Below are 12967 nucleotides of genomic sequence, written 5' to 3' on the forward strand. Positions count from 1 at the left end.
CCCATATGTGACAGGGGGACGTCCTCATCCAAGTGTGACAGGGGGAAGTCCTCATCCATCCAGACAGGACGTCCTCACCCATGGTGTGACAGGGGGACGTCCTCACCCATGTGTGACAGGGGGGTGGCCTCATCCATGTGTGACAGGGGGACGTCCTCACCCATGTCTGACAGGGGGACGTCCTCACCCATGTCTGACAGGGGGACGTCCTCACCCATGTGTGACAGGGGGATGGCCTCACCCATGTGTGACAGGGAAATGTCATCACCCATGTGTGACAGGGGGAAGTCCTCACCCATGTGTGACAGGGGGATGGCCTCACCCATGTGTGACAGGGGAATGTCATCACCCATGTGTGACAGGGGGAAGTCCTCATCCATCTGTGACAGGGGGAAGTTCTCATCCGTATGTGACAGGGGACATCCTCACCCATGTGTGACAGGGGGATGGCCTCACCCATGTGTGACAGGGGGAAGATTTCACCCAGGTGTGACAGGGGGAAGACTTCACCCAGGTGTGACAGGGGAATAGCTTCATTAATGCAGGAATCAACATCATCACTGTAGTTAAGGTGTCCTAATCTGAGTGGAGGGGGGGGGTTACCACCAGTAAAATACCATCGGATAGCAAACACCTTAACTTACTCTAAAACCTAAATTCCATATGACCTGAATATCCGGAAGAGAGTTTTCCTGGGGAGCCGTTGGTCGGCTGTATGGCATGTGAGCGGGAGAAGGTATTTCTGGAGCTGCTCAGAGACTTCATGTACCTTGTATATATATATAAAATTCTCTCCTGATATTGCTGCGGCAAGAATCTCCTACTGGGTGTTATGGTAACTCCTTTGCCAAGAGGTGAGGCAGCAGAGAGAAGGACCTCAACTATGTAACACACATCTTGACATGGATAAATCGAGGAATTGGAGGAGATGGGACAGAGGGTCGCACCTGGGTCATGTGTCATTGTGTATCACATATTATGCCACCCTGGTGAAGGCTGTGGTGCCGGAGAGAGACAGGAGATAAAGTTTGTAATGGAGGAGATAGAGGCAGTGAAGGAGGAGAGGGAGGAGATACAGTAGAGGCAATGATGGAGAGGGGGGAGATAGGCAATGATGGGGGAGAAAGTGAAGTAATGTGATGCCGCCCACGTCTCTCGGTGTACCCGTCGCCTCCTACAGGAAATATGGAAACATCTTCTGTACGGGTATCCTGTAAACACAATACATTAAACAAACAGAACTGAATTCTGGTAAATCTTAATAAGAGGATGTAACACAAAATCTCTGAGTTCGATAACCACTATTTTCACGTTAAAATTTGAGGGTTATAGTTTACTGTGTCCGGGGTTCTATATTTGAGTGTACCAAAGTGCCTTCATTATTGTAACCATGAAATGAACACTATCGGTGATTTACCCATTATGATAGTTACATAAATATATAATTTCAATATATGAATATCTAAGTTGTCCTTTAAGGCATCCAATAAGTAAGAGCCTAGGCCTTTGACAAATAACGAAGTATTCTTATAACCTTCGCAATCTTTTGGGTACTTGTAATGTACTCGGAATCACAGTGGCATTAATAATATCCAGAATATGAAATAAGAGAAAATTAAAAAAACGCAGAATAACTACAGTAAATTAAACATTCTCTTGCACAAAACAAAACAGGAGGAGCGTGAGGTAGATACTATTTAAACGAAGCAAATATTACCAACTAACACGTACGATAAACTTCTTATATTTGCACAAAATAATGATACGTACACAGGTACACAGACAGTATATGATCACATTAAAAACTAATAATAATATTGTATTATAATAAATATCAACTTGTTACCAGTAATTCGGCATATGTTTTGGGTCCTTAAAAATAAAGGAAGCAGTACTGTGTATCGCCCTTTTAAGTGCAATAATTCGATTGAAAACAAAAGTAACTCGATGTGCTGCGGTTTAGTTAGCGTAGTATTAAGGTGTGTGTTGGTGAGCCGAATGTCTTCGTCCAGCACGTGACAGGCAGGTGACCATCACCAGGTGGACCCTGGAACATTACCAAACACCATATTCCTCCCCTACGTTCATTCAGGATAATATTAAAAAATCCACAACTCTTATTATACAGGCCGTTATCAATGAGATGAGAGTAGAGTTAAAAAAGACAATAATAAAATGAAAAACAGAATTAAAAAAAAAAACATTCAGGTCAAAACGTTGGTAAGAGGGAAAGTAGGTGGCGGTCTCTTGCACGCGTCAGATGAGATTCTTGAAGTGAGAGGAGAGGAAGGGAAGGGACTATTGATGAAGGACACATGCAAGTCTTTGAGAGTATATAAAGAGGGAAGGACTCGAGTGGACAGTACACTCCACCATGAAGCTCCTGGTGAGTTGTCTCTCTTCTTCTCTGAGTGTGACCATAAGGACTAGCCAGTGTTACGTTCCACAAACCCGGACAGTTACCCGGGATGTATATACGTGAGGCGACTTAGTGATGAAGTGTTCTCCACCAGCCAGTCGTCTGAGGAATAACTCTTGTGTACAGAAAGAAAACTAATTCCTGGAAGAAGGTTTAGGCGGAGAAGTGACGGAACATATCTTAGGTGTTTATCGTGTCTGTAACTGTTCAGTGAAGAACCACTGGTTACCATACTAAGGCTAACACACACACGACTCTGCTTCTATTAAACTGTTTAATTGTACTATTTTTCGCTGTAAAAGAGGATGACGATATTAGTAAAAAAATTTATGTTCAGCAACATAGTTGTCAAGTGATAAGAATAGTGAAGTCTTTGTCGTTCATAGAAACATACAGTGGTTATGGATGGTTATGGTAAGAGCCACTGCTTCAAGGTAACACTGAATCTCAGGTACCGGTAATAGTGGCAGCTGTGTTGCTTATTGTTAGTATTGTGTATCGGAACACTGGTACAGGCCGAAAAGGTTTTAATGCACGGGATCACTATTAAAAATTAAACAATTATTGTAATGTTATTGAAGGCTAAGCAATGGGTGTTTTGTTTTTTTGTGTTGTTTACATTTTAGATGCGAAATTTCTTGCAAAATGTAATTAGTCACAAGTTTCTAGTGCATTTAAATATTTTCTTTATAATATGCTTAATATCATATCCTATATCTTCATATTTCAAGTAGGTATCAAAACACACACAATTAGCATACTCAATATTATGAAAATACTGAGTCATCAAAAATAAGTGTTTGAGATATGTACGTATTATTCCACAGATATTGGCGAGCATATTAGCAGCGGCCACGGCCGGCTCACTTCAGAGCTACAGCCTACCATCACACTCTGGCTCTGGCTTCTCCGCCGGCAGCTTCTCGGCTGGTAGCACAGGGTTCCCTGGGGGCTCAGGATTCTCTGGAGGATTAGGGATCACTGGAGCTTCAGGGTTCTCTGGAGGTTCAGGGATCTCTGGAGGTTCAGGGTTCTCTGGAGGTTTAGGGATCTCTGGGGGCTCAGGGTTCTCTGGGGGCCCCGACCCGTTTGACAGCAGCTGTGGAGGAGGGCAGGTTCGTCATGTGGACGGCAGCTGCGTGACTCCTCAGGTCACCCGAAACTTGTTCCGGTACAGAGTTCCTCCAGCAACCCCGATCTTGGGTCCACGACCAAACGTTCCTCCACCAAGAGTTGAGGACAATATACTCTTCATCGAATTTCCAGAAGGACTTCTCAACCAAGAACCCATTGTGGTACCACCACCACAACAAAGAAACGTTGTGTACGTCCTCAACAAGCGGCCTCACCAAGATCACACGGTTGTCCACGCACCAGGACCTGAACAAGCGGCTCCTGAGGTGTTCTTCGTCAACTATGCTGAGGGCGAGAACCCGACATTACCTAGTGGTGGAGACCTCCAGTCCGCCCTCAGCTTAGCCTCTGACGGTGGAGGTGAACTGGTTGGTGACAGCGGAGGCAGCATTGGGGGCATAAGTGGCATCACCACCGGCGGTGGTGGCACCGGTGTGTCCGGCGTCTCCGCCCCGTCTGATATATATGGCGTTCCTTAGGACGACGCGTCTACTCCAGGTGCCAAACACTAAGAGCCTTATTTTTCTTCTTCTTCTTCTTCTTCTTCTTCTTAAGGAGAACATATTCTGGAAGGTTCATTTATTTATGGCACACTTATTTATATCGCTTCTGTCTTTATTAAATTTTCCTCTATGATTACCCAAGTTTTTTTATCTTCGAATTATAATAAACTAACAAATATTTAGTTTCTGCCTAACTGCCCTTCTCATAATAGTTGTGATAAATTACCTGTTGATCATAATGATAAGAAGTTATAATAAATTGTAAATAATACTAATGATCGTGTAGACCAGACTTTCAGAAAAGCTCCTCGAGTAATATAAATGATGGAGAGTTACTCATCACTAAACAAGTGAGTGTATAAATGCACCAACATAAATGTTCACCCACAATCTTCAATCTTTTACGAAATTTCATGTGTGAATTATACACCGACTCTTTAAAGAAATAAAAGATAAGGAAAGGATGTCATTATTTTTTATGATAATTTTAATAAAAAATATGTCTGTCTAAATGTAGGAAAATATGTGATATCGGGTGGAGAAGTTAATAGCGCTTATTTAAACCAACTTAGTTATTATGGGTCCAGTATCTAATATAATATAGGACTAGACGTGTGTCTGTCTGTCTGTCTGTTCTAGGCAGCCGAAACGGCATTAACAATTTTATTTACGATGGAAAACGATGCAAGCCTACGGACTTGGCGCACCCTAATTAACCATGCAAGTCTACGGACTTGGCGCACCCTCATTCGCCGTACGCTAGTCAAGGACGAGCGTTCAAACTTTCACTGGGCACGAAGGTGCCCGCGATCACTTGTAGTTACTACTGGCCAACAACGCTCTGCAAGCATCAGCGCGGGCGCGCGCACACACACACACACACACACACACACACACACACGAAAAAAAGTTCGTGAAGCTACGCCGATTCCACCTACAACCTGCATGGACACCCGCGTCCCAGCGAGTCGTTCAAACACCAGCAGTACCGTACATGTTGGCGACTCTACTGTACCGGTGGCTGGGATCATCACGATCTATGAGCAACGATGTGAGAGGTTAGATCAGAAATTAACCCATTGTCGCCACTCTATAACATTTAAAGGTGAACAGTCGTCACAAACATGCGCTACTCATCAGGATGTAGACTTAAAAAGACTTCAAAGTAATTTGCCAGATTACTGAATTATTCCTTTTGCCATCTACAAATAACTATCTAATGCTGTACCGCAATGGCATGATAGAGTAGTTTATATATATATATATATATATATATATATATATATATATATATATATATATATATATATATATATATATATATATATATATATATATATATATATAAACGTTTTCATTGTAGATCCACAATGAAAACGTGGATAAGATAAATCTTGATAAAATCACACGGGAAAAGGGAAACAACGGAGCACCTTAGCTTCCGTCTTTATTCAAGACATCCTCAGAAGCAACTGGATTACATGGACAGAGAAAGGCTTAAATATACAGGGTGACCTTATTAAACATGAGGTCAGGTCATAATGATGTCATCCACAAATCCCCACACCAACACACACGTAGAGGAGCTTAAGAGAAGGGGCGACGTGACTAGTCAGGTCAGGTCAAAAATAAGGGACCCACAAAATAACTATCCTACATCTAGATGAAAGGTTTTCAAAGCATTTTTAACCTTGGGCCACTGACAAATAAATTTATGTAACATATTATCAGTTTTGAACTGACCATCACTAAGGTTTATTAATTTTAATTCCTTAATCAAACTAGCTTCAACCAGAAGTCTTTCTGTGACACAAGATGATTTAAATACTTCTAAGCTTTTTTCCCAAGCAATGGGATGATTATTATTCCTAACATGAACGAACAGGGCACTGCTTTCAGATGCTGTTCTGATATTGTACTTATGTTGTCTGATTCTGAGCTGCAGTGTTTTTCCTGTCTGTCCTACATAATTACCATTACATTTGCTACATGGAATACAATAATCACTTCCATTTACATTTAAACTTGGGCTATTTTTTATTAACATATTGGTAATGGTTGAGTCATACTTGAAAACAGCATTAATATTTAGTAGTTTGAGGGACCGAACTAACGGGACAAATTCATTACGATAGGGCAGAGTCAAAATATTCTTACGTGTAGGAATTTGCCTGGTTTGAGAGGAATGAAAGGATTTTTTAGCCCTCTTAAAACAACGATCAACAAACACAGAAGGGTACCCAAGTTTTTGTGCAATGGAAGGAATGTGTTTCAATTTATCATCAATAAATTCAGAGTCACAAATACGCAGACATCTTAAGAACATAGCAGAAAAAACTGACATTTTGGTAGACTCCAGGTGATTCGATAATAAGTGTATGAAACTGTCTACCTGTGTGGGCTTTCTGTATACCTTAAATTTGTAGTTTTGGCCATTTCTCATGATAAGCATATCAAGGAATGGAAGGGATCCATTTATTTCTCTTTCAGGCTAGAGGAGCGGAAAGACAATTACCCATGCTCATGCCAAATATTTGCTTGTAAAACTTCCCATTTGCTCTAAACACATTGTCAGTTACGCATAACTCTATCAATTTGAGAAAAGTATCATGTTCAATAGTTAAATCTAACAGTTGTAATTTATCTTTAAGAAATGAAAGTAGGTCTTTCACAGGTACTCTAGTGAAAAGTGAATTTACATCAAAACTTATTAATTCACAAGGTTCATTGTGTTTCTTGAGTTTATCAATTAAATCACTGCTATTGTGTATATGTGAATTAGATATTTGGCCTGTAAGAGGGGATAGCATCTTTACCAGCCACTTGGATAATTTGTAAGTAACAGAACCCACAGAACTCCCTTTTCCCGTGTGATTTTATCGATATATATATATATATATATATATATATATATATATATATATATATATATATATGATGTTCCGAGAAGTACAGAGCGAGGAGACGTAAAAACGATTTAGGTTAACCGACGACCAAGGTCTTACTTGACATTGCCGCCGACAACATACGGAGGCGGAAAAGTCGCAGCTTCGGAGAAACTCTCTCGCACTAAATGATGATGGCCTTCAAGCACGCAAACATGCTGTCTGTGCGGAAGACTGCCGGCCCTGCATTGGTTTAATTAGGTTAGGTTAGGTTTAAGTTCAAGGTCAAAGGTCACGAATTTCTGTGACGCCTTAAGTTTTTCTTATGTCGCGTGTCTTCCGTCCCATAAGAAACAAAAGAGACCAATAACACCCAAAATAACTCACCCATCTCCCAGCGTTGTTCATTACCGATCACCATGAAATTACACCAGGCGATAAGGACGTTGTAACGCTATTGTTCAATTAATGACAAAGAGTTTTATCAGTTATAATTCTTTACTTGTTAGTGGACAAATGTAATTACTAACCAAGTTACGCGCTGAAAGACATTAGTGGTTGAAACACGGTAATAGAATCGTCATTGCCAAGTGATATATGCAACCTAAGCTCAACATAGCTGACTGACCACTCCATCCCAGTAATATTCATGATAAATACATAATTTCTCAGTGTTATTTCCTCTGCAGCCGATGTATTCAGAAGCAATATGACCTACGTGTGGGTGTGGTGCACGAGAGGTGAGTGTAAATACAACAGATAAAATGCAGAACATAGCAGCAGTTACGAGAGAAAATTATATATAACATCTCCAAACCACTAATGAACAAGTATGGAGCGATACTAAACTAGGAAGAAACAGACAAGAGAAAAGAAATGAACAAGAGATTTGCAACTATAGTGAGGAACATTTTAACACAAATACAACATGTCGAGTTAAGGATATAGAAGGTTAAATAAAAAAAAAACTCATAATTTAATATGTATTTAGGTTTGAATAGTCCATAGTAGCAAGAACGCTTATTTTTCGAGTAATTAACATAACTTCTCCATGGTAATTAAAGAAGCAGAATTGAAAAAATCTAAAATATGGCCGTATTATTGCTACATACACATCAAAGACCTTTCTGTAACCTGGCAGTGAAGTAGGAATACCTCCAGTCTTCATGTTTCAAGGTTAGTGTTGTGTATTTACGGTCTTTATATTGGCACTTAAGATAATTTTCAGGTTATGTTCAATATTAAACATTATAATATGATGAATATCAAAATGCTGATCTAATTGTCTCAGAGGAAATAAAATACAATACTACTCATAAAACAACTTGTCGTCAACAGAATATGGAATTAGTGTAATCTGCCTTTCGAGGTCAAAGGCCACGACACGTTATCTTATTTTTGTTTTATCCAGTTACCTTAACCACATTCAGTTCAGTTTATAAAATATTTCTTGGAGTATTGCTGAAATTCCTGCACTCAATAATCGAGATAGGTCTAACCCTCTGATTACTATGTTACGATGTTATTTACTTAGACTTTAGCAAAGCATTTGACAGAGTACCGCATCAGAGGCTTCAGAGAAAAATTAAGGCTCATGGTATCGAGGGGAAAGTTTTAAATTGGATAAAATCATGGCTCACCGATAGAACGCAGAGGGTCAGCGTAGATGGTGTTAAATCTGAGTGGGGCCGTGTAACCAGTGGGGTTCCCCAGGGGTCAGTACTAGGCCCACTCTTGTTCATAATCTACATAAACGATTTAGATACTGGGATCAGCAGTGACATAAGCAAGTTTGCGGATGACACCAAAATAGGGCGGCAAATTAATTCAGGGCAGGATGCAAATGCATTACAGGAGGATCTAAATAAACTGCAGGGGTGGTCTGAAAAATGGCAAATGAAATTCAACACCAGCAAGTGCAGCGTACTTAATATTGGAAGAACAAATACTTATAATGTATACAGCCTGAACAACATCAACCTAGAGAAGTCGACTTGTGAAAGAGACCTAGGGGTACTTGTAAGCCCGGACCTACGGCCTAGAAAACAGTGCGTTAATGTTCGAAATAAGGCAAACAGAGTATTGGGTTTTATATCTAGAAGTGTAAGTAACAAGAGTGCAGAGGTCTTATTGCAACTATATCTTGCGCTAGTTAGGCCGCACCTCGATTATGCGGTTCAGTTCTGGTGCCCCTATTATAGAATGGATATAAATTCACTAGAATCGGTGCAGCGAAGAATGACAAAAATGATTCCGGGACTTAGCAACCTTCCATATCAGGATAGGTTAAAGAAACTTAACTTGCATTCCCTAGAAAGACGAAGAGTGCGGGGAGATATGATAGAAGTATTTAAGTGGGTGAAAGGAATCAATAAAGGGGATATAGATAAAGTTCTTATAATATCCGAGCAGGATAGGACTCGGAGCAACGGATTCAAGTTGGATAAGTTTAGGTTTAGGAGGGAGATAGGAAGAAACTGGTTCACAAATAGGGTGGTGGACGAGTGGAACAAGCTTAGCAACTTTGTAGTAAGTGCGGGAACTCTGGAAAGTTTCAAAAAGAGGCTAGATAGATTCATGGATGATAGAGAGTGGTAGTAACTCTCGACAGGAGCTGCCATGCACAGGCCAACTGGCCTATTGCAGACTCCTTATTTTCTTATGTTCTTATGTTCTTACTATGGGTATACCTCATCTGGATAGAATCGTCTGGTGTTGGCCAAAATAAAGTTCTTAAAGTCGTTCAAAAAAATCATAGGGTCAACAAGATACATTATGAACGAGGGCTGGGAACCTGAAGTGACAAAGGACATGTCATCAGTGGACTAAGGAGAGCCTCTACTGGATTCCACGAAATAGGAAAACACCAACTACTAAACAGATGCTCAGAGGGCAAGATCTATTTAAATCACGAGACAGGAAGCATAAGATGGATACCTTTAATTAGTCAACTGACACAAACTGACCATGTATTTATATCACACGTTTGTCCTGTACGTGTCATTAAAAACATTATCTAAAATTTGTCTACCTGTATCGTAAAATTAAGCTCCTATATTCATTACCTGTAAATTCTACTCGAAATACACTGACAAGAGCCTTGTTTTCGAGTAATTACCCGTAAGATCCCATCTGAAATAAACCAATAAGTACACTAAATGTACATATACAAACTGTAAAAGTTGTCTGCAGTAACCCCACGAATTAATTTTATAGTTACATATTAAGCGGTCAGCTATAACAAAAAATTAGCATCATTTAATATGTTTTATGTTCTCTTGATTTCTTTGAATCTGGGCCACTACTTTCATTAATATGAAAGATATAAAATCACACAAATATTAAATTACTAATATATATTACAGTAGCAGAAATAATGCCACTTACTTCTGCTTTTGAAGAAAAAATTCCTGAAAATAAACAAATTACAATGTGTAGGGTGAGCCATGCACACTAGACCTGGTGTAAAGTATATCTTCGTTGTTAAACACACTGGTTCTTTTAACACCGCTATTAACAACCTCACCATCTCTCTCAGCAGCGATACTGAGGGCGGACTGGAGCTTCCCACCACGAGGTAAAGTCGGGTTCTCGCCCTCAGCATAGTTGACGAAGTACACCTCAGGAGCTGGTTGTTCAGGTCCTGGTGCGTGAACAACCGTGTGCTCTTGGTTAGGCTGCTTGTTGAGGACGTACACAACGTTTCTTTGTTGTGGTGGGGGTACCACAATGGGTTTTCGATTCAAAAGTCCCACTGGAAGATGGATGAAGAATATATTGTTTTCAATTATCGGTGGAGGAAGGACTGGTCGTGGATCCACTATCGAGGATGCAAGAGGAATCCTAAAGTGATACACATTCCGATTGACCTGAGGAGTCACGCAGCTGCCGTCCACATGACGGACCTGTCCTGATCCACAGCTGGGGCTCCCCTCATACCCTGCGTCGCCATAGTGCATCGAACTATTAGTGGAGGCCTCTAAAGGAATATTTCCGCTCCTTAGGAATTGTCTTAAGTCGACAGAATGACTCTTTGTTTTGTCGGGTTTAGTGGTAGTTGGCAGGCTATAGCTCTGAAGTCTTTCGGCTCTGACCACATTCCGAGTGACCTGAGGAGTCACGCAACTGCCGTCCACATGACGGACCTGTCCTGATCCACAGCTGGGGCTCCCTTCATACCCTGCGTCGCCATAGTGCATCGAACTATTAGTGGAGGCCTCTAAACGACTCTTTCCGCTCCTTAGGAATTGTCTTAAGTCGACAGTAGGACTCTCTGTATTGTAGGGTTCAGGGATGGTTGGCAGGCTATAACTCTGAAGTCTTCCGGCTCTGGCCACTGCGAATATGGACACCAGTATCTGTGGAATATATTATTTTTACTGAGATATGGACACATCTGTCATGGCCATTTAAACATTCTCTTGGTGCAGATTGTGTTAGATAAATCTTTTCAACAATCTGGCTCTGGAAAAGGAAAATAAAATTTACTGTTTATAAGGCCACGTCCTTACCTCCTAACCTAAATAAAAAATGTGATTTGCCCCAAAGATAAATGTCAGAATCATCTTAAACAGCAAGAAAACTAGCGATTTTTTTTCATGTGAAAAAAGTTGATGGGTGGGTCACAAAAAATAAACAAAGAGGGGATGACTGGAAATCACTAAGAGAGTCAATGCTGCGTTTCCTGGTGTGGCAGAGTGTGAGACACGCTGATTCTCAGTATTGTCCAAGTCAAGAAAGAAGATCTCTGCTATAAAGAGGGAATACACGTAATATATTCACACTATATTTAATAATATACACACTATATTCATTAAATATATCTCTCCTTTCCCGATAAATGCGTTGCCACCGCTGATAATGTTGTTGGATCGCCAGGGTATCAACTGACAGACGACTATTACGGGACTTAAAAGTGCTCCCGAGGTCTTATAACTTAACAGTACTATTAAGGCCGTTAAAAGTTTTGTGTATGTACTATTAGTGCTTAACAGGAAAATGTCAACCTTAACAACTTAAAAGCTTTGTGTATACCGGCCCTGGTTTTTGTTTCGTCAGGTTGCACCAACACTGACCATCCAAGCTAACATTCAACATTTATAAGCAAAGCCCGCTGTACGCAAACTCGACAAGTATCTTCTTACAACCTGGAGCAAGATACCTTTGAGACAGATTCTAAAATCGACAAGGACTTTCCTATCCTAAAAATAAAGACATCTACACAATATCATGAATAGGAATAAATTGTCGAAATGAATCCTACCAAGTATCATTACGGTCGGTACATACAACTCTTGTTATGGTCCGGACTCTTAAACTCTAAATTTAGCAACAATGATCATAACTTTCCACTAAATTACCCCAAAATTTCAGCCATAATCAATGCTATCATGACAATGTAAATTATCAGCCTTTGCCAATACTACCACAGCAATAAAAGATTCAAGTCAATACCTAAATAATATAAACTCTTAACCATTAATAGTGTCACCAAATTACCACAGGCGAGTTGATTCTATCACTGAAGACCTCCTATAGATACAGACAACAATTGTTACTACACCGCATCAAACCTCTACGCTTTTACCGAAGCTCAACACATGGGCCATGCTAGGATTTAATTTCTTCCAGAACACGCGTGTTATTCCTCGCACGACCGGCTGGTGGAGAACACTTCATCACTAAGTCGCCTCACACTTCAACGTTCGAGTTTGTGGTGAATAATAACACTGGCTCGTCCTCACGGTCACATTCAGAGAGGAGAGACAACTCACCTGGAGCTTCATGGTGGAGTGTACTGTACTATCCACTCGAGCGTTCTCCTCTTTTATACTACAACTCCTACTGACCTCGGAAAGAACATCCTGTGTCCTTCATTGATCCTCTTCCCCTTCCGTCGTTCCGTTCCCACTTCATTATCAACATCCTGGTTCGAGAGTCAATGCCAACACCATATATTGCTTTCCTTGTTTACCACTTGGTTATTCTTTTCCTATTTTGATTACTGGGTACCTTATTAACTATGT

General features: G+C 40.5%; 2 protein-coding genes across 2 annotated transcripts; one reads left to right on the forward strand and one right to left on the reverse strand.

Moving 5' to 3' along the window:
* Positions 1–2300: 2300 nt before the first annotated feature.
* Positions 2301–4190, forward strand: LOC121864308 (pupal cuticle protein 36a-like). Its single transcript, XM_042363397.1, has 2 exons — positions 2301–2386; positions 3247–4190. Exons 1-2 carry the CDS (start codon positions 2375–2377, stop codon positions 4030–4032), a joined length of 798 nt encoding a protein of 265 aa, XP_042219331.1. The 5' UTR covers positions 2301–2374; the 3' UTR covers positions 4033–4190.
* Positions 4191–9545: 5355 nt separating this feature from the next.
* LOC121864309 lies at positions 9546–12736 on the reverse strand. The gene is made up of 2 exons (XM_042363398.1): positions 12716–12736; positions 9546–11299 (listed from the first exon to the last, which is right to left on the reverse strand). The coding sequence occupies exons 1-2, from the start codon at positions 12725–12727 to the stop codon at positions 10367–10369; spliced, it is 945 nt and encodes a 314-aa protein (XP_042219332.1). The 5' UTR covers positions 12728–12736; the 3' UTR covers positions 9546–10366.
* Between the last annotated feature and the right edge of the window lie 231 nt (positions 12737–12967).

The sequence above is a fragment of the Homarus americanus genome, unplaced genomic scaffold (assembly GCF_018991925.1).
Source record: "Homarus americanus isolate GMGI-L3 unplaced genomic scaffold, GMGI_Hamer_2.0 scaffold26351, whole genome shotgun sequence".
Classification (NCBI taxonomy): Eukaryota; Metazoa; Arthropoda; class Malacostraca; order Decapoda; family Nephropidae; genus Homarus; species Homarus americanus.